This window comes from Bos javanicus, chromosome 13 (genome assembly GCF_032452875.1).
Source record: "Bos javanicus breed banteng chromosome 13, ARS-OSU_banteng_1.0, whole genome shotgun sequence".
Classification (NCBI taxonomy): Eukaryota; Metazoa; Chordata; class Mammalia; order Artiodactyla; family Bovidae; genus Bos; species Bos javanicus.
This window is the reverse complement of record NC_083880.1, coordinates 38,648,617-38,672,936: the sequence shown is the minus strand read 5'-3', so window position 1 is coordinate 38,672,936 and position 24,320 is coordinate 38,648,617. Positions and strand designations below refer to the sequence as shown.

The following is a 24,320-nucleotide window of genomic DNA, read 5'->3' as shown; positions in this document are numbered from 1 at the left end:
AAACAAGATGAACAGAGGCCATCCCAGAAGCAGATCCCCAGCCCCAGCCAGCACCGTGGCCGCCACCTGGCAGCGTCAACCCCACCACGGGTTTCTACCATGAAGGCAGGGCAGCCCCTGTGTTAGTTGCCCAGTCATGTCCGACTCTTTGTGATCCCATGGACTGCAGCCCGCCCAGCTCCTCTGTCCATGGGATTCTCCAGGCAAGAATACTGGAGTAGGTTGTCAGGCCCTCCTCCAGGGGATCTTCCCAACTCAGGGATCGAACCCAGGTCTCCTGCATTGCAGGACGATTCTTTATCGTCTGAGCCAAGAAATCCCTCAGGCTGATCGGGGTCTGGGACAAGAGCCCGCCCAAGCCCTTCCAAGATTCCTGACCTGCAAAATAGTGATGAAGACAGTCATTTTTTGTTTGTTTTTACTTGAAAATACTGGATTTAGTAGAAAATATCACATTGTAAACAAGTCCATTGATGCATTAGTTTAAAACAGAATGACAGCACAATCATGCCTAAAAATTAAAGATGAAACACTGGTACCAAACACAGCACTTAAAGAGAGGCCTGAGCTAGGCTCTGAAAGATCTTTCTCAGAATCAGAGGCGGCGGCAGCTTCCAACTGGCACAAAAGCAGGGAGGAGGAGGACACATCCAAACTGTCAGGGCACAGCGGTAACAGGAAATGAGAGCAGCACACTCGTCTTGTGAACAAAGAGTGAAGGAGCGAAGGGCAAAGCATCGTGTTTCCTGATGCCCTGGGGACCTGAGACCATGCCACATGAAGCCAGGAGGGTTAGAAGGGCAGGGTATTTTACATGGGGAAAGGATATTAGGCAACTTAGAAGAAGTTGGTGTGTTTTGGGCACTCAGCTCTTAGGGATGTAGACATGTAACCTGGGAGGGGATGGATGTCAATTTGTGGTCATTTCACAGTACATACATACGTCAAGTCACTAAACCTAACAGAGCGTTACAGGTCAATTACATCTCAAAAGAACTGGACATTTCTCTTTAATTTCTTGGCATCAGGGTTAAATTTTCTAATTTTCAAATTAAACTACATTGTCTTAAAGTCACTGAAGAGACCCTGAAAATCTTTCAAGAAAGAAAATGTATTCAGCACTTTATGTTCCTTCAGCTCACAGAGGACTTTCCACGTTGGAGGTGAAAGCCAGAATCTCAAAATTAACCCAATGACAGTAAGCGTGTAAAACATACTCCCTGCACTTTGTTCCACTACAGAAGAGCAAGCAAGGCACGGGAGATCACCGTAAGGCCTCTGAAAGCCCAAAGGAGCTGAAAATAAATTCTGATTAAAACCCCTGGCATCATCCACGTTGGCTTTTCATCAGAATGATCTGATGTACCATATCCCATGAGCTTAATTCTGATCCTTTATAAAATTATAGTGTTTACAGTACACTGCTTCAGGCACTTCACATAATGACCTGGACAAAATACACATCTTTTCAAAAAGTAAGAGCTGTTTTTAGGAACACAAAGCACTTAAGGGTACATGGAACACTCGTGTTGAAGGGCTTCAATGAAAGTGGCCTTGTTTTCACCCGCGAGTTCCCTGACAACCATCACTCATGTCCCACAGAAAGGGCTCTCTCCCGTGCTTCTGTGATATTCCTGGTGCTCATCCTTCTAAGGAACTTGGTGCAGTCTCAAACACATCTGAGGTTACTCAGAAATGGGATGATTCTACATGGCAGGCAGATGACACAATGATGGCAGCAGTTAATCCCTGGCTCAGCAAAGAAACATCATTATTCAAAGCACTGAACTCCTAATTGGGGGAAGAACCTTGTTTGTAGCAAAGCCATGTTGGACAGAGGACCCCAGTGGACGTCCACGACCAGACTTGTCCATGGAATTCTAAACTGGGATGTTCCCAGATGAGGGACGTGTATTCCTTCTCTACCAGGACCCAAGTAAAGGGCAGGACTTGACTTAAGGTGAAAGGGTCCTGATCACATAGAACCCATCTGTCCTTTTGGCAAATGGACACTTCACATAAGAGGAAATTTTAATTTAAAGAAATACCAGTGAGGAGCTGGGACAAAACTCCTCTGAACATGACCGATCTGAGGAGCTGACAGCCCTTGAGGTGGGGTTCTGCTACAGAACTCCAGAGTCAGGTCATGACATTTATCACTTATGGTTGAAAACAGGCCCAATAAAAAAGGGACCTGGGTTTATTTAACCCAGAGAGAGAAAGTTAAAGAACAAGAAAAACTACAGAATTAACTGGTGACAACAGCTAAATGTCTACAGGAGGCTGACAGCAGCAGCAGACACAGTTGTGGTTGATCAGACACAGAAGTGGTCATCCTGCGGTCTCACCCTGAGGTTCATCACCAAAGGAGGCTAAATACACTTTCCCAGTAGCTGAAGCAAAAGGCACACTGCTGCTGCTGTTAAGTCGCTTCAGTCGTGTCTGACTCTGTGCGACCCCATAGACAGTAGCCCACCAGGCTCCCCCGTCCCTGGGATTCTCCAGGCAAGAACACTGGAGTGGGTTGCCATTTCCTTCTCCAATGCATCAAAGTGAAAAGTGAAAGTGAAGTCGCTCAGTCGTGTCCAACTCTTAGTGACCCCACAGACTGCAGCCCACCAGGCTCTTCCATCCATGGGATTTTCCAGGCAAGAGTACTGGAGTAGGGTAACATTGCCTTCTCCAAAAGGCACACTAGGATAGTCTAAATGCAACTCGTCCCCTGAAACATGAAAACAGACTAGAGGTGAATGGCCCTCAGAAGAAAATTCATAATGTTGGATTCACAGTTCTCCTACAAACCAGGCCCACTCTTCTCAGGCATTTTCTAGGCTCCCTCTTGGTCGATGAAGCTTGGATAGCATCTCCCACAACCAGCGGTTAAGTCTACACTGTTCACATGCCAGCAGAGAGCCACACGCAGCCACGGAGTGCTGGAAACGGGGTGGGCCTGGATCAAGGTGCACAGTGAGCAGAAAGCTTCAGTACAAGGCAGGAAAGAAGAACGCTCATCAGGAACTCTCTACACTGACTGCGGGGTCAAATCAGAACCCTGGGGATGTCCTGCGCACCAGTTTTGCTTGTTTCTTTTTCCTTTTTTTAGTATGGCTCCTAGAAATTTGAGAGGACATGCGACTCCCCTCTGCGGCCGGCAGTTGCATTCCTCGTCAGGCAGGGTGAATAACCAAAACAAAGCACCCTGCATCCTGTGCGCTGCTGCGCCGCGACACGCCTCAAACGTGGACAGAAGCACGGAGAAGGGTGAACGGTACCATGCAGCCTTCAGAGGACACACATGGCAGCAGCAGGGGCAGCGGCTCCAATGTGGTTTTAACAAAATAATAAACTATTATATAGCACAAGGGCGCTCAGCTCAGGGCTCTGTGATAACCTAGATAGGTGGGATGGGGTAGGGAGGGAGGGAGGTCAAAGAGGGAGGGGATATATGTATGTGTGCGTGCTAAGTCGCTTCAATCAGGTCCGACTGTGCAATCCCATGGACTGTAGCCCACCAGGCTCCTCTGTCCGTGGGATTCTCTAGTCAAGAATACTGGAGTGGGTTGCCATTTCCTCCTCCAAAGGATCTTCCCCACCCAGGGATCGAGCCCACATCTCTTACGTCTCCGCACTGGCAGGAGGTTCTGCCCACTGAACCACCTGGGAACCCCACATATATATACACATAGCTGATTCACTGTTGTTGTACAGCAGAAACTTAACACGACATTATAAAGCAATTATACCCCAATTAAAAAAAAAGTAATAAGTATAAACAGCGAACTTTCTGGAAAGGAAATCTGCAGACTGTTGGTCCTCTGCTGGAAAATGTCCTGGGGACACTGCCCCCCTATCCCCTGGGGGACCCCACCTACCTTTGACGAGCTCCGGCCTGTAGGCCTTGCGCAGCTGCTCCAGGAAGCCCTTGTAGAAGGACTCGGCCTGCTCTGCAGGCATGGCCAGGTGGAAGTCGGGCTTGTTCCCCTTGAGGACACACTGCAGGGTGAACTGGCTGACGCACAGCACCTCGTACTGCTTGTCCATCACGCTCTTCGACCAGTGTTTCCCACTTTCATCCTCAAATACACGCAGGTTTAAGATCTTCCGGACCCTGGGGGAAAACCCGGGTGAGAGCCACCTAGAGACCCGCAAGACCCAGACACACCCATGCCCCTAAAATGTCACCAGTGCTCTGCAGACAGGGAACACTGTGCTGGCTCCATCGCCTACATGACGGATGACCTCGGGCAAGTTCCTTTCCTCCCTGCGCCTCATCAGTAAAAAGTGAGAGTGCTGGTCACTAAGTTGTGTCAGACTCTTCTGGACCCCATGGACTATAGCCCGCCAGGCTCCTCTGTCCATGGGATTTCCCAGACAAGAATACTGAATGGGTTGCCATTTCCTTCTCCAGGGGTTCTTCCCCACCCAAGAATCGAACCTGGGCCTCCCGCATTGTGGGCAAACTCTTTACCGTCTGAGCCCTTCAGTAATGGGATAATGCTGCTGCTGTTGCTGCTGCTGCTGCTGCTAAGTTGCTTCAGTTGTGTCTGACTCTGTGCAACCCCGTAGATGGCAGCCCACCAGGCTCCCCCATCCCTGGAATTCTCCAGGCAAGAACACTGGAGTGGGTTGCCATTTCCTTCTCCAGTGCATTTAAGTGAAAAGTGAAAGTGAAGTCGCTCAGTCGTGTCCAACCTTCAGCGACCCCATGGACTGCAGCCTTCCAGGCTCCTCAGTCCATGGGATTTTCCAGGCAAGAGTACTGGAGTGGGGTGCCACTGCCTTCTCCGAATGGGATAATAACAGTCCTTTCTTTTATCAGCCCCTCTAATTCACAGAGCTTCCAGTGGGAACTTGAGCTGCGATGACGAACCCTTCTTCACTATCTGCTCCTTCAAGCTGGGGCTATATCAAAACATGAGCTCAGTTCTATTTTCTAGAGAATTCAATCTTTACACAGGGGTAAATGATGACCCTTTTTAACAATTCGGCAAACATCCTGGAGAAAACTCATGGTCAGTGCAGAAATGCAGGAAGATCTGGGGAGAGACATTTTGACAACCATGTCACAGGCTCCTTATAGCCAGAGGGGCTTTCCCTGTATGTGGGGATGACAAAGGACATCCACCTCAGCAAGGAAGAGGACTGGCTAACATTTATAAGGTCAGACTTGAGACAAATAACAAACAACTATTTCCATGCAAGCTGCAATTCCACCCCCTGAACCCACCTGTGTGGATGATGCCAAAGACACGTTCAGAGCCTCTACAAATACTCGCTCGCCACCAGTTTTGTAGGCGCCTTCTGCAGGGGACATGTCCATGGCCCCTTTTCCATGGCTGAGGTCCACCTTCTGTTGAGTCCTCTCTCTGAACCACCAAGTTACATACTAGCTCTCCATTTTGTCAGAGCCACAGAAAGATTCAGACCCAGGCCCCAGCTTTTAACCCCTACACCACCCCCAGCCTCCTGTGTATCAGAGGGACAGCTATGGAAACACCGACATTCGTGAAGTGGTACTGAATGGTCCTTGCCAGACAGTAACACCTTAGCAGGAATTCGGTTCCAAGTCTGGTTTTCAACCTAACACAAAAGGGACTACTGGGCGCTGCTGCACTTTTGCTCTGGGCACCAAAGGGCAGAGAGAAAACAGATCCAAGCTTTGGAAGAAAGTGTGCCAGGTAGTGCTGGGGAGAGGAAACGTGAGGACAGGCCAGTCAGGCAATAACAGTGACAAAGCTCCCACCTTAGAAGAGACAGCACCGGCTTCCAGGTCAGGCAGCCCAGGTTCTAGTCTGGAGTCAGGCTTTGTGCTACATACATGTGTGCGACCGTCAGCAGGTAACGTAACCTCACTGACCTGCAGATCCTCATGTGTCCAGTGAACAACTGAGCATTTCTGACATGTGTAACAGGGCCCAGACAGTGCAGCTCAAACTGGAAACATAAACTATTCATGTGAAAAGAGGCTCAGTGTTTGCATTAGGAGAATGGCTTGAGGCTGCAAGAGCACACAGGGACAGAGGCTGAGCTGTGCTCCAGCCCGCCACTGACGTCACCCGCCAGGTGACGGCTCTTCCCTGCCCTCCTCGTCCGTGACACAGAGGTGGCCACAATGCATCGAAAGGCACACAGATGAAAGTGACAGAGGCTCACTTTACAGGAGCAAAACACTACGGAAGTTCCGTGTGTGTGTGTGTATATACATATATGTATCTTTTTTTTAAGTTCTGTTATATATTTATTTATTTGGCTGCACTGGGTCTTAGTAGCAGCACATAGGATCTTCAATCTTCTTTTTGGCATATGCAAGATCTTCAGTTGCAGCATGTGAGATCTAGTTCCCTGACCAGGGATTGAACCTGGGGCCTCTTGCATGGACAGCATGGAGTCTCAGCCACTGGACCACCAGGGCAGTGCCTATATATACATACATACATATGTCTGTGTGTATATATTATATAAAGAACTAGCCAGCTAGCTGGACAACCAGCACATATCCCACCAGAACAGCAGTGATGTGGAATGTAAGATAAGATGCCTCTTACATGTGCTCCAGTTCCTTCTGTGTATCTTCCAAGGAAATACCCAGCAACACGCAGATGCCCCGTCCAATGGCGCTTATCTGTTCTCCTCCAACTGGGAAGGCAACAAAAGGGAAAAGAGACTCAGAACCAGGCAGGTGCCATGAAGCACGTATGAGTATCCACAGGAAAGCTTAAACGCTGTACTTGTAACTTCTTTGGCAAAGGCCACAGGTACTGAAACATATAAGAGCTTACATTAACTCAGTATTATGATCATAGCTGCCCATTCTGATTTTACATCTGGAATGAATGAGTTGTGAACAACCGTGACACATGATTTTCAGGCCTCATGTTCATTTGTGTTACCATGAGTGAGACACCTGAAATTTTCTATGAGTCTGCCCATCTGTAACAACAGAGCTTTCCTCCCAGAGAATCCAGCTTAGCTATGTTAGTTCTCAGAAAGGAAATACTTGCTTTTCTTGAAACTCAGCAAACTGGGTAACACAATACAGAATGCAAAAACATTTATGTCATACAAAATAAATGATTTCTCTACTAACTGCAGAAAAGAGAAATATACATAAAAAAATATATCTTAAAAGTTAAGCTTCAAGTCAGAAAAATTCTATTATTTCCCAGTTTATTACTAATGTTGCATTATAAGCCAATGACCTCCAAATCTTTTTGAATGATGCACCCCACCCATAAAAAAGAAAATTCTCTGAACACAGATTTCTATTTCAAATATTTGCCTGTATTTAGAGTCAACTGTTGGAGAAGGCAATGGCAACCGACTCCAGTACTCTTGCCTGGAAAACCCCATGGATGGAGGAGCCTGGTAGGCTGCAGTCCATGGGATCGCGAAGAATCAGACATGACTGAGTGACTTCACTTTCATTTTTCACTTTCATGCATTGGAGAAGGAAATGGCAACCCACTCCAGTGTTCTTGCCTGGAGAATCCCAGGGACAGGGGAGCTTGGTGGGCTGCCATCTATGGGGTCACACAGAGTTGGACACGACTGAAGCGACTTAGCAGCAGCAGCAGCAGAGTCAACTGTACACTCTGGGCTTCCATGGTGGCTCAGTGGTAAAGAATCCACCTGCCAATGCAGGAGATGCAGATTCCATCCCTAGGCTAGGAAGATCCCCAGGAGAAGGAAATGGCAACCCACTCCAGTGTTTTTGCCTGGGAAATCCCATGGACAGAGAAGCTGGGTAGACTACAGTCTATGGGGTCGCAAGAGTCAGATACGACTTAGGGACTAAACAGCAAGTACACAACACTACCATTTTATCAATGGTGGCACACTACTTAAGCAAGAAACATTATTACGGGGGTCAAACTAAAGCCATATTTCAAATGTTTATCTTCATAATTTTCAATTTTAGGGCCAACTTGTTACTGAAGCTCATTAGATTATTGATGTTTGGTTAGTTTATTCTGTACTGACCTAATGTTCCAATCCAGAGAAGGGTCAACTCTGATATTTTTTTGCCGTCTGCTTCTGCTGGATGATAATATCCATAAATGTTCCTGACAAGGCATCGCATACTGTGCCATGTCCCACATCCTGCAAGCTCAGGAAAGAATGAGAAACCCTCCATTTCTGCAGGCATCTGACAAGGGACCATCTGACAGTCAGAAACCAGGAAAGTATATGCCTCGACTTAGTCCTTAAATAACTCTTTTTACAGCTTAACGTTTCTTATTTTTATACTTTAAAAAACCAAACATTTTAATATTTTCTTCTATGCTTTTTTTTTTGTAATGGACTATGAGTGATGAACCACTGACTCAAAATATGAAACCAAAATCATCTATCCTGACATAGCCAGTAAACACTCAGGGTTGTTTGCCTGTTTGTATGGCTTTAGAAAACTTCGGCTCTATTTGTTCTTTAATTAAATCCATATTATTTTCTTACAATATCAGTATTTTAAAATTTTTCCTCAGAGTATATTTTAAAAACTTAAAAAATGATTATTGAACTATGTTCACCATTAAAGTAATGCCATATGCATTATAGAAATTTTTTAAAAAAACAGGAAAGAAAAAAAGAACACAGAACATCCAAAGACAAGCACTTTAGTATGTTACTGATTGATTTCCTTTTGAGATTTCTCCACTCACAGATTTTACTCCATATTTGTTCTCCACCGAATAATATTATATATAAATTTTTGTGTCTCATCTTTTAACAGCACATGGGCATGTTTTCACATTATGAGCTTTTCCTAAACATCTTTTAGTTGCAGCCCATCCAGTGAAACAGCTGCATTCTATCCATGGATGGACTAACCATCCTATTTGGCCAGATAAATGGCTTGCTTTCAAGTTCTCACTTGAATAAATAACACCGTGGTGAAAATCTTTGGACACTAAAGTCCTTTTTTTTTTAACAGACGTTTCTGTATAGCATAGTTTTAGGTTCATAGCAAAATTGAACAGAAGGTACAGAGGCTTCTCATATACCCTGCCCCCAGACAGTTCCCCCACCACCAACGTCCCTCATCAGATGGTATATTTGTTCCAAACAATGAACCTCCATGGACACGTCATCATTCAAAGTCCACAGTTTACACCAAGGGTCACTCTTGGTGTTGTGGGGGTTTGAACAAATGTCTCATGACATATATCCACCATGACACTATCATATAGAGCAGTGTGACTGCCCTAAGAGACCTCAGGGCTCTGCTGGCTCATCCCTCTAAAGCTTTTTCCACAATTAGGATTAACTTCGTAGATAAATCCTCAGAAGTAGAATCACAATTTGAAGTGTTTCAAATCACTATGTGAAGAGTTTCAACATTTTCATAATGTGGTATTGTCCTAAAGAACAAATTATGCACCAAAGCCTTGAAATGACACTTTCCTTTTGGAGAAGTTATGCCCCTCCCTAGGGATGTTTTATTATAGACAAATGGATTTCTAAAGGGAAAAAACACAGGGCTAGGAAAGACCTGAGATATTTAGTCAATATAAATTTATTTTGTGTAAATATAAATTTATTTAGTTTATAAGTAAACTAAAATAGTTTATTTGATGCCATGTATGTTGGCACCATACAAGACCTCTTCTTTGAGAAGAATTCACCACCTAATTAATCCATTCAAACCCAACCAATCTCTTTCCAACATTCTATGAATCTATTCACATTTCAGCTCATAAAGCTGAGTGAGGAATCTAAAAAAGAGGTATGTATGTATATGTGTAACTGATTCACTTTGCTATGCACCTAAAACCAACCATTGTAAGTCAACTATACTCCAATAAAAATTAAAGAAAAAGCTGAGTGATAGACATGGGGGTTACTGTCCTGTTCCATCCATGTAACCATATGAATATGTCTGAAATGTTCCATCATTTTAAAGCTTTTAAAATTAGATGATCACAATAACCAAGCTAAGGCATCAATGTGCCGGACCATGTTCATAAAGGAGGCTACTACATAATGTGACTCCTAATATTCTCCTCTGTCACTCATAAAATCGGAAGTTGCATTTTAGAACCTTTGAAATAAAATGCCACTCACGAAAGGCCACATGGCAGTGGAGCCAGTCATCCTAAAGCAATCAGAAAATGTCTCTGTTGTAATTCAAGGAGAAGGCCTGGCTAACCAAAGGCTCCTCCAGCACTGCGAGAGAATTCCATCTCATTAACTCCTAACCACAGTTAGCACTCTTGCGTGTTTTTTCTTTTTTTTTCCTTAACATGCAGGATGGTTTCTACGTTGTTTTTAATCCAAAGCATGTAATTTAAATAGTAAACTAAAATCATTCAAACTATGCAGCTAATCTCACAGAATCATGTTTTTAATCAGATTGGCAGAATGGAGAGTTGTCGGTTAGGACCAAAACTCAACGTTCTGCAAAGTGTGCTCGCTGCTCATGACGATCACATTGAGCAGACTGCAAAATTCTTCTTAAAAAAAAAAAAAGGCAATAAACCCCAGAGTTATACTATCCCCCGTTACTCCAGGACCATATCGCAAACCAGTTACCAAAACACCTCAGAAATCATGTTGCAGGACTGAAAACTAGAATCTCAGATTTAAATACATGGTTTTACCGAGTTTGATGGTTTCTTTAGGGGAGTTTGCTGTTTCGTTCTTAGAGCTATACTTTCTTGGACACAAAAACACGCGTTTGGTATACACTGGCTTGAGGGCAGGCTTATCTACAAGGGAAACAATACTAGAATTCTGCCAATAAGAATAGGAAAGACTAGAAGACAATGTAGTCATTCCAAAAAAAAATAATGTTAACATCTTTATGATCTTGTCTGAGTTTTGAAACGATTCCCTTGTACCCACTAGTCATCTGGACCCCTGATGTCCACACGAGACCACAAGTGACCAGGAGAAAGACTGAGGGCCGCGAGGCTCGGTCCACGAGAGACTGGTGGAAAGAAACGCCTCCCGATGCTTCAGGGTCTCCCCGGGTTACGGGAGCGAACACGCTCAGAACCAGCCCCTGCGAACACCTGTCAGGAGCGCGCACCTCGCGGGGCGTCCAGCTCCAGGAAGACCGGGACACGGAGAAAACCCGGGGCGGGTGTGGGGGGACAGAAAGGCACAAACGCCGAGGGGAGCGGCTGGGGAGGAGCTGCGCGCTCCGGAGACGCCCCCCCACGCGCAGCCCAGCAACACCCCGCGGAAGGGCGGGCCGGGGGACGCCCGGGGGTGCGGCCATCCGCGCTCCGAACAAAAGCAAGCGCCGCTGAAGACGACGGTCACCGCGTCCCTCAGCGGAGACCCGGCGGCCCTTGGAGAGCGCCGCGGGCCAGGGGACGGAGGAGCGGTCGGGGTGCTCGGGGCCGCGGGGCTGGGATCGCCCGGGGGCGGCGCCCGGGAGAACCCTTGGCAGGGGCAACCGGGCGCGGGGTCAGGGCGGCTCCTCCCGGCCCCGCCCGACTGACCTGTGACGCTGGCCCGGGTGACGCGCTGCACCACGGCCTTCATGGCGGCGGCTGCGGCGAGCGGGGCGGCGCCGGGCGGCTTCCGGCCTCGGGGACTCCGCGGGCGGCGCGGCGGCCGGCGCCCTCTGCGGGGGATACCCGGAAGCGCGCCGCAGCGCCGCCCCGCCGGCCTCGCCCACCGCAGGTTGGTCCCGCCCTCCGTAAGTTGGCCCCGCCCTCCGTGTAGCCCCGCCCCGCGGTGGGCCCCGCCCACTCCCCGTTCCTGCCCACCCAGAGCTGAGCCCCGCCCAGACTCAACCCCTTTCCCGGCCCCCACTCCTAGGCAGACTCACAGGTGCTAAGTTTCTGCTCACATCCCGCCAGTCATCCCTGCATCCCAGCTTTGTCCCGATTCCTAATCCTAACCGTGTTCCTCCTGCCGTTTCCCACCCCTCTGACTCCAGATCCTCCCAAATTCCTTTTCCCTTGTCTTCCTCCCTCTGCAGCTCCTCAGAAACCAGACATAAGAGGATCTGCTGCCTAAAATAGCCATCTAACTGTTTAGGTCAATCCTAAAGGAAATCAACCCTGAACATTCATTAGGACGGATGCTGAAGCTCCAATACTTGGCCACCTGATGCGAAGAGCCAACTCCTTAGAAAAGACCCTGATGCTGGGAAACATTGAAGGCAGGAGGAAAAGGGAGCAACATAGGAGATGGTTGGATGGCATCACCGACTCAACGGACATGAGTTTGAATAAGCTCTGGGAGATGGTGAAGGACGGAAGCCTGGTGTGCTGCAGTCCGTGAGATCGCAGAGTCGGACACAACTGAGCAATTGAACAACAAAATGTTTAAGTACTCATTTGACCTACCTGTCATGTTTCCTGCAGAGATACATGATTCTGTAATTCTAATTCCTTCTCTAATCCTAATATTTGGCCTCTCTTACAGGATTATTAGAAGGTTTGAATAAAATACACTGTGTAAAAGTGCTTGGAAAGCTGCAAAGGACTGTACAAATATTACCCTAACAATCATTGTCACAGATTAAAAAAAAAAACAAACTCCTCTGAGTGTGTCTTCTTCAGTCTGATAGTGCTGGTGGGTACAGAGGAATGGGGTTCCTGATATTCCTGAACCAAACTTGGTCTTCCCTGCCCTACTTTTGTGCTGAGCACCTCAGAAATGGCAGCTGGTTTATGGTCTTTTTGTATCTTAGTTTTCATAATTGTGGGCTTCCCAGGTGGCTCAGTGGAAAGAATTCAGCTGCCAATGCAGGAGACTCGGGTTCCGCCCCTGGGTCAGGGAAAATCCCCTGGAGAAGGAAATGGCAACCCAACTCCAGTATGCTGCTGCTACTGCTAAGTCACTTCAATCATGTACCCCAGAGACAGCAGCCCACCAGGCTCGGCCGTCCCTGGGATTCTCCAGGCAAGAACACTGGAGTGGGTTGCCATTTCCTTCTCCAATGCATGAAACTGAAAAGTGAAAGTGAAGTCACTCAGTCATGTCCGACTCCTTGCAACCCTATGGACTGCAGCCTACCAGGCTCCTCCATCCATGGGGTTTTCCAGGCAAGAGTACTGGAGTGGGGTGCCATTGCCTTCTCCAAACTCCGGTGTACTTGCCTGGGAAATTCTATGGACAGAGAAGCCTGTCAGGCTACAGTCCATGGGAGCCCAAGAGTCAGACACAACTTGGCTACTGAGCACATATCCACGTTCATTTCTGCCCCACTGTGACTGTGCATGGGTGCTGTTATTTGTGGTCCCTTATGGTTTCTTTGTATCCTGTTGCTGGAGCTGACCTCTGTCCAGGTGCAAGCACTCAGGTTGAAGGTCCCAGGTTTCAGCCTGTGTCACCCTGACCCTTCTCTCCTGAAACAGGTCACAAACTCTCATGTGAGAGATGCCCCTCTATACTGGGAGGAAAGGAGCAGTCTTATTTCCAAAGACAAAAGCTCACCAAGAAGAATCTGAACCAATAAGCTTTGCAGTTTCCCCCAGTTTACTTGCCTACCTCATATTCCTTAACCTGTCATGTTCCTCCATGATTCTTCAGTTCAGTTCAGTTCAGTCACTCAGTCATGTCTGACTCTTTGCGACCCCATGAATCGTAGCACGCCAGGCCTCCCTGTCCATCACCAACTCCCGGAGTTCACTCAGACTCACGTCCATCGGGTCAGTGATGCCTTCCAGCCATCTCATCCTCTGTCGTCCCCTTCTCCTCCTGCCCCCAATCCCTCCCAGCATCAGAGTCTTTCCCAATGAGTCAACTCTTCGCATGAGGTGGCCAAAGTACTGGAGTTTCAGCTTTACTATCATTCCTTCCAAAGAACACCCAGGGCTGATCTCCTTCAGAACGGACTGGTTGCATCTTCTTGCAGTCCAAGGGACTCTCAAGAGCCTTCTCCAACACCACAGTTCAAAAGCATCAATTCTTCGACGCTCAGCTTTCTTCACAGTCCAACTCTCACATCTATACATGACCACTGGAAAAACCATAGCCTTGACTAGACTGACCTTTGTTGGCAAAGTAATGTCTCTGCTTTTGAATATGCTATCTAGGTTGATTATAACTTTTCTTCCAAGGAGTAAGCATCTTTTAATTTCATGGCTGCAGTCACCATCTGTAGTGATTTTGGAGCCCAAAAAAATAAAGTCTGACACTGTTTCCACTGTTTCCCCATCTATTTCCCATGAAGTGATGGGACCGGATGCCATGATCTTCGTTTTCTGAATGTTGAGCTTTAAGCCAACCTTTTCACTCTCCACTTTGACTTTCATCAAGAGGCTTTTGAGTTCCTCTTCACTTTCTGCCATAAGGGTGGTGTCATCTGCATATCTGAGGTTATTGCTATTTCTCCCGGCAATCTTGATTCTAGCTTGTGCTTCTTCCAGCCCAGCGTTTCTCGTGATGTACTCTGCTGCTGCTGCTGCTGCTGCTGCTAAGTCACTTCAGTCGTGTCCGACTCTGTGCGACCCCATAGACGGCAGCCCACCAGGCTCCGCCGTCCCTGGGATTCTCTAGGGAAGAACACTGGAGTGGGTTGCCATTTCCTTCTCCAATGCATGAAACTGAAAAGTGAAAGTGAAGTTGCTCAGTCGTGTCCGACTCTTAGTGACCCCATGGACTGCAGCCCACCAGGCTCCTCCATCCATGGGGTTTTCCAGGCAAGAGTACTGGAGTGGGGTGCCATCGCCTTCTCCGGATGTACTCTGTATATAAGTTAAATAAGCAGGGTGACAGTATACAGCCTTGACGCACTTCTTTTCCTATTTGGAACTAGTCTGTTGTTCCATGTCCAGTTCTAACTGTTACTTCCTGACCTGCATACAGATTTCCCAAGAGGCAGGTCAGGTGGTCTGGTATTCCCATCTCTTTCAGAATTTTCCAGTTTATTGTGATCCACACAGTCAAAGGCTTTGGCATAGTCAATAAAGCAGAAATAGATGTTTTTCTGGAACTCTCTTGCTTTTTCGATGATCCAGCGGATGTTGGCAATTTGATCTCTGGTTCCTCTGTCTTTTCAAAAACCAGCTTAAACATCTGGAAGTTCACAGTTCATGTATTGCTGAAGCCTGGCTTGGAGAATAGAATTTTGAGCATTACTTTACTAGCGTGTGAGATGAGTGCAATTGCAAACATAATGACAAAAACATACATACACACACAAAACACAGGCCTGCTTCTTTAGGTCTTCATCTCCTTATCAAGACTCTCATGTCATGTAAGTGAAGTGAAAGTCGCTCAGTCATCTCTTTGCAACCCCCTGGACTGTAACATGCCAGCCTCCTCTGTCCATGGAATTCTCCAGGCAAGAGTCCTGGAGTGGGTAGCTGAAAACTTTATATAAATCTGTATGCTTTTCTCCTGTTGATTTGTCTATCACTTTACTTTTTCAGACCTGAGGAGAATAAGGAAAACTTTTTCCTCCCCTAGAAGAGAAAGTTTCAAGTTGAAAACAAGAAAGAGTCATTTGGCCAGAAAAGACTACAAATATTATGCTGGAATGTTAAATACTACACACTCAGATCAGATCAGATCAGTCGCTCAGTCGTGTCTGACTCTTTGCGACCCCATGAATCACAGCAAGCCAGGCCTCCCTGTCCATCACCAACTCCCGGAGTTCACTCAGACTCATGTCCATCGAGTCAGTGATGCCATCCAGCCATCTCATCCTCTGTTGTCCCCTTCTCCTTCTGCCCCCAATCCCTCCCAGCATCAGAGTCTTTTCCAATGAGTCAACTCTTCACATGAGGTGGCCAAAGTACTACACACTAAGTTGCCAAAAATAGTATCACCGGTAGTAAAACAAACATCATACACTTCTGATACTTCACTGAGGAAAGACATGCTATCACTTTAGTGGTATTGTCTGCCAAAAACATATAATCTGAATCCAATCATGAAGCAAGATCAAACCTAAATTAAGGAGCATTCTACAGAATGCAGATTGAAGGCAGAAGGGGACGACAGAGGATGAGATAGCTGGAGGGCATTACTGACTCAGTGGACAAGAGTTTGAGCAAGCTCCTGGAGATGGTGAAGGACAGGGAAGCGTGGCATGCTATCCTCCATAGGGTCACAGAGTCCAACACGACTGAGTGACTGAACAACAACTACAGAGTAACTAGAATAATCCTTCAAAAATGTCAAGGAAAAGAAAATCTGAGATATTTTTCCAAGTTATACGGAGCTTTTCTTTTCCATTTTTGGCACCGCACAGCAGACAGGATCTTAGTTGCCCAACCAACGACAGAACCTGGACCCCCAGCAGTGAAAGTTCCAAGTCCTAACCATTGGACTGCCAGGGAATTCCATGTTCATACGCGTATTTCATATACATCTCCTTCTGATTTAGGTGCATTTACGTGGGTTTGTCACTTGCAATCAACGGAGACCAGTGGAGAAAACCCTGCAGCACCAGAGGGCAAGGACCCGGATCCTCACTTTGTACCCCCATCTCTAGAATACTAGTAGCCACTGTTGGGATTTAATCCACATCAGCTGAAAGGATGAGGGTATCTGTGCTGCTCCTAAAGAACCGATGGAGTCTACTGAATCCAGGAGTTACGACCCAGTTCATAATACACTTACCAAGCACCCACATAGTACACAAAGGGCTGCTCCAAGTCCCAAACTAAACGTGGAGGTTTCCCAAACCTAATCTTAAAGGGACCACAGAAGCTCTGTTTGACAGCAACATGCAAGAAGTATAAAGTTACATCAACTAATTTCAGAACACCAAGTTTACAAAGTTAAATATGATATTTCACTTCAATCTTTCACTCCTGTGATACAGAAGGACACCCGCTGAATATGCAATTTACTTTTTTTCAAGGGGATATTTATTGCCTATTTTTTATTTTATTTTAAAGCAAACTTAAATGTATTCACTTTTCACAAATGGAAAGTGGAAATCAAGGTATCTCTCAAATGTATATGCTGAACCAAAGTTCTGTTTTCAGAGTTCAGCAGTCAATCATGATTTTGGTCCAGGGCCACTAGTCCATGATTTCAAATAATTGATGATCCTGGCAGTAACTGGAACAAAATCTTCTCTATATGTGACAATCGTTTCCACATAAAAGCCTTGTGGGGGCTCAGATAGTTCGTTTCTTGAGGCATCCTTTTGTTCTACTTTATCACCTTAAAAAAGAAAAAAAAAAAGGAACATCTGCATCATTAACTTTTTTATCTTTTTTTTTTTATAGTTGATCACAAACTTCTAACTATACAGCAGTCATTAGAATTATTAGTAGAGTCTTGAAAATTAAATAAACTAAGGTAAGAATTACCCCACCCCATCAGATTCCTGACACCATTGTCAAAAGAATTTTTTAAAATAATTTTTTAAAAAAAATGACCACTATAGGGGACTTCCCTGATAGTCCAGACACTAAGACTCGGAGTTCCCAATGCAAGGGGTCCCATTTCAATCCCTAATCAGGGAACTAGATCCCACATGCCACAACCAAGACACCCGCAATCAATAAATAAATGTTTTGTTTTTTTTTTTCAAATGACCACTACAGAGATAAATGTTTTAAAACGCTCAATTGTGGATATGTGTATTTTCAGGCCCCTGGTAATTTTCAACACCAAACGAAATCATCAGCACAGTTTTTACATAAAAAGCTTTACTGAAATATATTTTTCATATACACATTTAACTCACTTATACAATTCAGTAGTTTTTAGTCTTTCCAGATCTGTGCAATCAGCACCAAATAAAGTTTAGAATACCAGACACACACACACACACACAAAATCCCTGATTTTTTTAGCAGTCGCTCCCCACCAAGCCCCAGGCAACGCCTACTCTGGAGGAAACTAGATTTATACCCCATTTCTGAAAGCTGGAGGATTTCCTCTTTGGTAGGTAATCTATTGGGAAAATTTCAATACTCCAGCAGGTGCAAGTCCTGAAACCCTTTGCTCGCTGAATGGGAGGAAGGCTGATGCTATAGGAGCATCGCCTCTTTAAACCACCTTCTAGTGTCTTTTGACATTTGACCGGGAACCTCACAAATTCTTCAAATTCTGAGGACAGTGATGGCCTCATTCAATAACTCAGCAAGGTCGAGGGAAAAGGCTCTAAAAGTCCTTTCCTGCCTGGTTCCATGATAACGATAAGTAGTCGCCCCAGTGCTCCGTAGAATAAACCTGGGAAAGCGGCCCCGCGAAGCCACTTCCGCTAACCGCCCGGACACGGCCCACGAAAGGCCGCGCGTCTGCGGAGGTCCTGCCAGAGAGCCGTACCTGGCGGCTTGCTCTTTTTCTGACTCAAAAAAATCAAGGAGCCCAGCAGGGTCCAGGCGCCCAGTCCGTAAACGACTGACATCCGCCGGTACCAACGAAGGGCTTGCGCCGGCCGCATGACACCGCCGCGTAGACCACACTCCTCCGAGTCTCGGGTGAAGGCGGGCCTTCCGGTCTGCGCGTCACCGCCGCCGCCTCCAATGAAGAGCCGCCTTGGGCAGCCGCTTCCGGCGTTGGCCCCCGATGCATCCTGGGGCGTGTAGTACGGACCTCCCACCCGCAAAGAACTCAGGTGTGGGGCTGGGCCCGAGGGCTTCCGTCTTTTGCCTGGAACCCACGACCTTGCCTTCCATGTGACGGGGCCCTATGACAGCTTCTCTTAAGCACACCTCTCAGTTCAGTTCAGTTCAGTCGCTCAGTCGTATCCGACTCCCTGCGACCCCATGGACAGCAGCATGCCAGGCTTCCCTGTCCATCACCAACTTCCAGACCTTGCTCAGACTCGTCCATCCATTCGGTGATGCTATCCAACCATCTCATCCTCTGTCGTCCCTTTCTCTTCCTGCCTTCAACCTTTCCCAGCATCAGGGTCTTTTCCAATGAGTCAGTTCTTTGCATCAAGTGGCCAAAGTATTGGAGCTTGCATAATTGTAACGACATGCCTTACAAAGGCTTCAGGTGGCACTTGTTTTGGGGTCCCCCCCCTTTTTTTTGGACCCCTTAGCTTGTGGGATCTTAGTTTCCTGACCAGGGATGAAGCCAAGACCCCTGCACTGGAAGCAGAGCCTTAATTACTGGACTGCCAAGGAAAGCCCCTGGCACTTATTTTTATTGGAATATAGTTGATTTACAATGCTGTAGTTTCAGGTATAGAGCAAACTGAATCAGTTTACATATACATAGATCCCCTCTTTTTTAGATTCTTTCCCATATAGGTCATTACAGAGTATTGAGTAGTTTCCTGCACTATAGGTCCTTATTACTCCTGGAAACTAACAGAGGAGTCCAACAAAAGAAATTCCTGGATGACAGCTGTCGTAGCAATTGTGTGTTAGTTGCTCAGTCATCTCCAACTCTTTGCGACCTCAAGTAGCCCTCCAGGCTCTTCTGTCCATGGGATTCTCCAGGCAAGAATACCAGAGTGGGTTGCAATGCCCTCCTCCAGGGGGATCTTCTGCACCCAGGGATCAAACCCAGGTTTCCTGCATCCCAAGCAGATTCTTTACCATCTTAGCCATTGGGGGCCTATGTGAAAGGGGACATAACCTCAAAACAAGAATGAACTCCACTGGGTAGAATAGCTAGAATTTTTATAATTGAGGTAACGTTGGTTTATAACATGTTTCACATGTACATTATAATTCAAGTTCTGTATGCACTGCAGTCACTTCACTACCACAATCCCTAGTTTCCCTCCATCACAGTACAACAGACCCCCTCCCCCCTTAATCCATTTCACCCTTCCCCATCCCTCCTCCACTGGTAACCACCAATGTGTTCTCTGTATCTCAGGTGAGGGAGGGACAGTGCCACTCCAGACCACTCAGCCTCAACAGCTGCACATTATTTCTTACGTTTCCTTATCTGTTAATATTTGGACAGTAAATGAAGATTAAGTTCAGGAATTACTTGTTGGAGAATTTACATAAAACATACTCAAGACTTACAGAGACTTCAGAAATCAAATATGTATTAGCACTATTTTAACCAATGCTTTCTCCATCCAGATTTATTTCCTTTCTGATCATTGATTTTCATGTAAGCAAGTTGCCAAAATACATTAGCTCTGATTTTATACAGACTCTAAAAGTTAGGATACAAAAAGCATATAAACATCTACCAATACCAAAACGTTTATGACCTTAAAATTTCAGAGAGTAAGAAAAGGGCACAGATAAGGAATATAAATAAATTAAAATCTAAATAGTTACTAACACTTCCTTTGATTATTTATTAAAATCCATTGGCAAAGTAAAAGGAATGTTAAGCCTTTATAAACATTTGTGAACACAAAATGACAGTGTTTTCTTCCATTTCCTGCCTATATCCTTAACTCAACAAGCACTGGAGACAGCCAGCTTCTTCAGATGGTCCATGAACACCTGCAGGCTAACGTCATCAGTGAGGATGGGCGCTCCCGTTTCCTGAAATAAAACGAGAAGGGTTTACTGGCAGGTATCTTAAAAGCTGGTTAAAATTCATGAATTAGGGACTTTCCCCTCAGGAAACTAGAAGTGCTGTCCCTCTGCCAAGAATACTCCTGTCACCCATGCCCATCTCCTACCGAGCTAACTAATTTTTTCAAGTGAAGCATAGTTTCCTCACAAAACCCTCCCTGATCCACTAAGATCTGGCCATCCCTGCCACTACACAGTTCTGAGAACATGCTCTCTTACTTCATCCTCTGTGTAATTCTCAGGACTCCTCCAGAGCTGGCTCCCACATGACAGAATTCAAAAGAGCAACAAACTCACCATTAAGAGTAAGAAATGTTAACATCCTCTCTCAAGAACTTATAGAACTATACAGATAATCAGCAGAAGTATATAAGAATTCAACATCACCATCAACTAACAGGACCTAGCTGACATTTACAGAACAATCTATAAATCTATCCAACAGCAGAATACCCAATCAAGTGACCATGGAACATATAGGCCAAACAGACCATATCCTAGACCATAAAACAAACCATCAAATTTTTTAAAAACTGAAATAATGCAAGGTATATTGTTTAACCACAATGGAATCAAAATAAAATCAATAACTAAAGACAAAAAGAAAATCTCTGGAAACTAAACACTTATAATCCAAAAGACAAAAAAGAACTCTCAAAGGAAATTTTAGAAAATGTATCAAACTGAATGAAAACAAGAATACAACAATCAAAACTTGTGGGACACAGCAAAAGTCATGCTGCAAAGGGATTCAGAAGCACTAAATGCATACAGTGAAGAAGTGAAAAGTCTCAAATCAATAATCTAAACTCCTATCCTCAAGAACCTAGAAGATTTAAGATATAAACCCACAGCAAGCAGAAGAAAATAAAGATTAGAGCAGAAATCAATGACCCAGCAAACAGATAAAAGGACAAGAAAAGGAAATAACAGGTTTCAAATTGGAATGGAAGAAATAAACTGCTTCTACTTGAAGAAGTCTGTAAAAAATCCCAAGGAATCTACCAAAAAACTGTCAAAGGTAGTAAGTGACTCAGGAAGGTCACAGGACACAAGTCTACAAAAATGACTTTATGTTATGCTTGCTGACTTATGATTCTTTGATTTTATGATAGCATAAAAGCAATACTCATTCAGTAGAAATCATACACCGTATTTTACATCTTGAGTTTTGGTCTCTTTCCAGGCTAGTGATACACAGCCCGTTTCCTGTGATGCTGGGCAGGTCCCAGTCAGCCACACTAATCACATGGGTGAACAACCAAGACACAACCATTCTGACCCAGACAACCACTCTGCTTTTCACTTTCAGTTCAGTATTTAATAAGTTACATGAGATACTCAATACGTTCTGTGTTATTATAAAATATGTTTTGTGTTAGACGGTTTTGCCTCACTATAGGCTGATGTAAGTGCTCTGAGCATATTTAAGGCAGGCCAGGCTAAGCTATGATGTTTAGCAGGTTAGGTGTATTAAATGCATTTTCAACTTACGATACATTTATTCAGATGTAATCCCAGTGTAAGTTAAAGACCTGTACTAGCAATGAACAACTGGACACCGAAATTAAAAATACAGTATCACTCAGAGTCACTCAAGAAAAAAAGAAAAACTGATGAAAGAAATAAAAACAGACTTAATAAATGGAGAGACGTACTGAGTTCACAGATAGGAAAGCTCAATAAAGGTACCAACTCTCCCAAAATTGACAGAGAGGTTCAGTGCAATTTTTACCAAACTTCCAGCAAGATTTTTAAAAGATAGATACAAGATTATTGTACAACTCATATGGAAATGCAAAGAAATCAGAATAGTTAAGCAAGTTTTGAAAAAAAAGTGACAGAAACCAGTCTACCTGATTTCAAAACTTACTATGCAGCTACAATAACCAAGACTGTATAGTGTTAGTAGAGAGACAGAAACATAGGTCAACAGGACAGAACAGAAGCCCCAAAGTGGACTCACACAAATATGCCCAAATAATCTCTGACAAATATGCAAAAGCAATCAATGGAAAAAAGGTAGCCTTTTCAAGTAATGGTACTGGAGCAATCGGATACCCATAAACAAAAAATAAACCTAAGCCTCACATCTCATACAAAAATTAACTCAAAATGGATCACAGACTGAAATGCAAATTTAAAGTAAAAAAAGTCACAGGAGATATTTGGAATCTAGGGTAAGACAAAGATTTCTTGACATCAAAAACACAATCCATTAAAAAAAAAGTGCACTTCATAGAAATAACTTTTACTTTACAAAGACCCTGTGAAGACAATGTATACACAAACCAGAAGTGAGAGAAAACATACGCAAACCATGAATCTGACAGAAGATTAGCATCAAGAATATATAACTCTCAAAACTCAATCATTTCTAAAAAACAAATCCAATTAAAACATAGGCAAGACACAGCCTTCACCGAAGAAAACACATAGATGAGAAAGCACCAAAAAAGATGTTCAACATCACTAGCTATTAGGAAAATGTAAATCAAAACCACGATGTTATACCACTCACATCTGTCAGGACACAAAATAAGAATAATGACAACATCATACGCAGACAAGGACAGAGAAATGAGGCTTCATACACTGCAGCTGGGGATATAAAAGGAGACAGTCACTCTGGAAAAAGAGTATGGCAGTTTCTTTAAAAACTGTGAACTATCAGCCAACTCAACTAATGAACTCCTAGGCATTTATCACAGAGAAATGAAGACTTATGTTCAAGAAACTTGTACAAGAATGTTTACAGCAGCTTTATTCCTAATGGCCAGAAACTGTGAACACCACAGCTGTCCTTCATGGGTGAATGATAAACTGCAGTATGTCTACACCATGGAACACTACTCAACCAATAAAGGAGCAAATTATCCACACATCCAACAACCTGGATCTCTAGATAAGCACGCTGAGGGGAGAAAGGCCAGTCCCCCAAGATTATGTGCCGTGTGGTTTCATATATGTTCACTGATTCGCAAAAGTTTCTGCTATACAGCAAAGTGATTCAGCTACATATACATGTGTAAATATATTCTTTTTCACACTCTTTTCCATCACGGTTTATTACAGGATGTTGAATATAGTTCCCTGTGGAACCTTTTTCATGAGAAAATTACAGAAATGGAAACCAGGACATGAGCTGCCAGGTGTTAGGGAAAGGGTGGAGGCAGGAGGGATGTGAGTGGCACTATAAAAGGCAACACAAGAGACCCCTGGGGAGATGGAAATGCATATCTTGACCTCATCAATGTCCATATCCTGGTTATGATATTGTTATAGCTCTGCAAGATGTTACCACTGGGGGAACTGGGTTAAGGAATAGGGGATCTTTCTGTGTTATTTCTTACAACTGCATATAAATTTTTAAAAATTACCACCCCCAAGAATGCTCTATGAAAAATAAGACTCATTTAAAGGAGACATAAATGCTGGGAATAATCAGATAAAGAAGCCAGAGCTGAGAAGTGAAGAGGAGGGAGGAGGAGTGGTGAGCAGGAGCAGAGGGGAGACAGAGCAGGAAGCGGAGGGCTTGGGGAGATGCTGTGTGTCTCTGAGGGGAGCACACGGAGGTCACAGGTCAGCATCCGGTCCTTTGGCATGAACCCATCAAACTCCACTGTGCACTGCAGAAGGGGATCCACATGTCTCCCTGCCCCTAGCCTACACAGTAGACTCTAGTCGCCCCCTTATCCACAGTGGACAGGTTCCAAGACTCCAGTGCCTGACACCACACACGGGTAGAATGGAACCCTGCATATACTAAGGTTTTCCTATACAGGTGTTAACAGGCAGGTGGTGTGGACAGCGTGGATGCACCAGACAAAGAGAACACGGGTGAGAGGGAACAGGAAGGTGTGAGGCTTCATCAGGCTACTCAGAATGGTGTGTAATCAAAAGTCATGAATTATTATTTCTGACTACTTTCTCAGGTAACTGAAACCT

The 24,320-nt window shown here is 45.0% G+C and overlaps 2 protein-coding genes across 12 annotated transcripts in view; both read right to left on the bottom strand.

Annotated features, from left to right (window-relative positions):
- The window catches only part of DTD1 (D-aminoacyl-tRNA deacylase 1), a 114,308-nt gene extending 102,777 nt beyond the window's left edge, over positions 1-11,531 (bottom strand). For both annotated transcript variants that reach the window (XR_009740299.1, XM_061436371.1), the window contains exons 1-3: positions 11,448-11,531; positions 6,546-6,636; positions 3,873-4,108 (exon numbers count right to left, since the gene is read on the bottom strand). Coding sequence is in view for 1 of the 2 variants with exons in the window: in XM_061436371.1 (XP_061292355.1) it covers positions 3,873-4,108; positions 6,546-6,636; positions 11,448-11,490 (370 nt within the window). In the remaining variant the exon portion in view is untranslated. The remainder of the gene's footprint in view (positions 1-3,872; positions 4,109-6,545; positions 6,637-11,447) is intronic.
- A 5,227-nt stretch (positions 11,532-16,758) lies between these two features.
- The window catches only part of SEC23B (SEC23 homolog B, COPII coat complex component), a 33,892-nt gene continuing 26,330 nt past the window's right edge, over positions 16,759-24,320 (bottom strand). For all 10 annotated transcript variants that reach the window (XM_061436341.1, XM_061436343.1, XM_061436336.1 and 7 more), the window contains 2 exons: positions 18,196-20,339; positions 16,759-17,082 (listed from right to left, as the gene is read on the bottom strand). In XM_061436341.1, the coding sequence (XP_061292325.1) occupies positions 20,250-20,339 (90 nt within the window). In that variant the 3' untranslated portion in view covers positions 16,759-17,082; positions 18,196-20,249. The remainder of the gene's footprint in view (positions 17,083-18,195; positions 20,340-24,320) is intronic.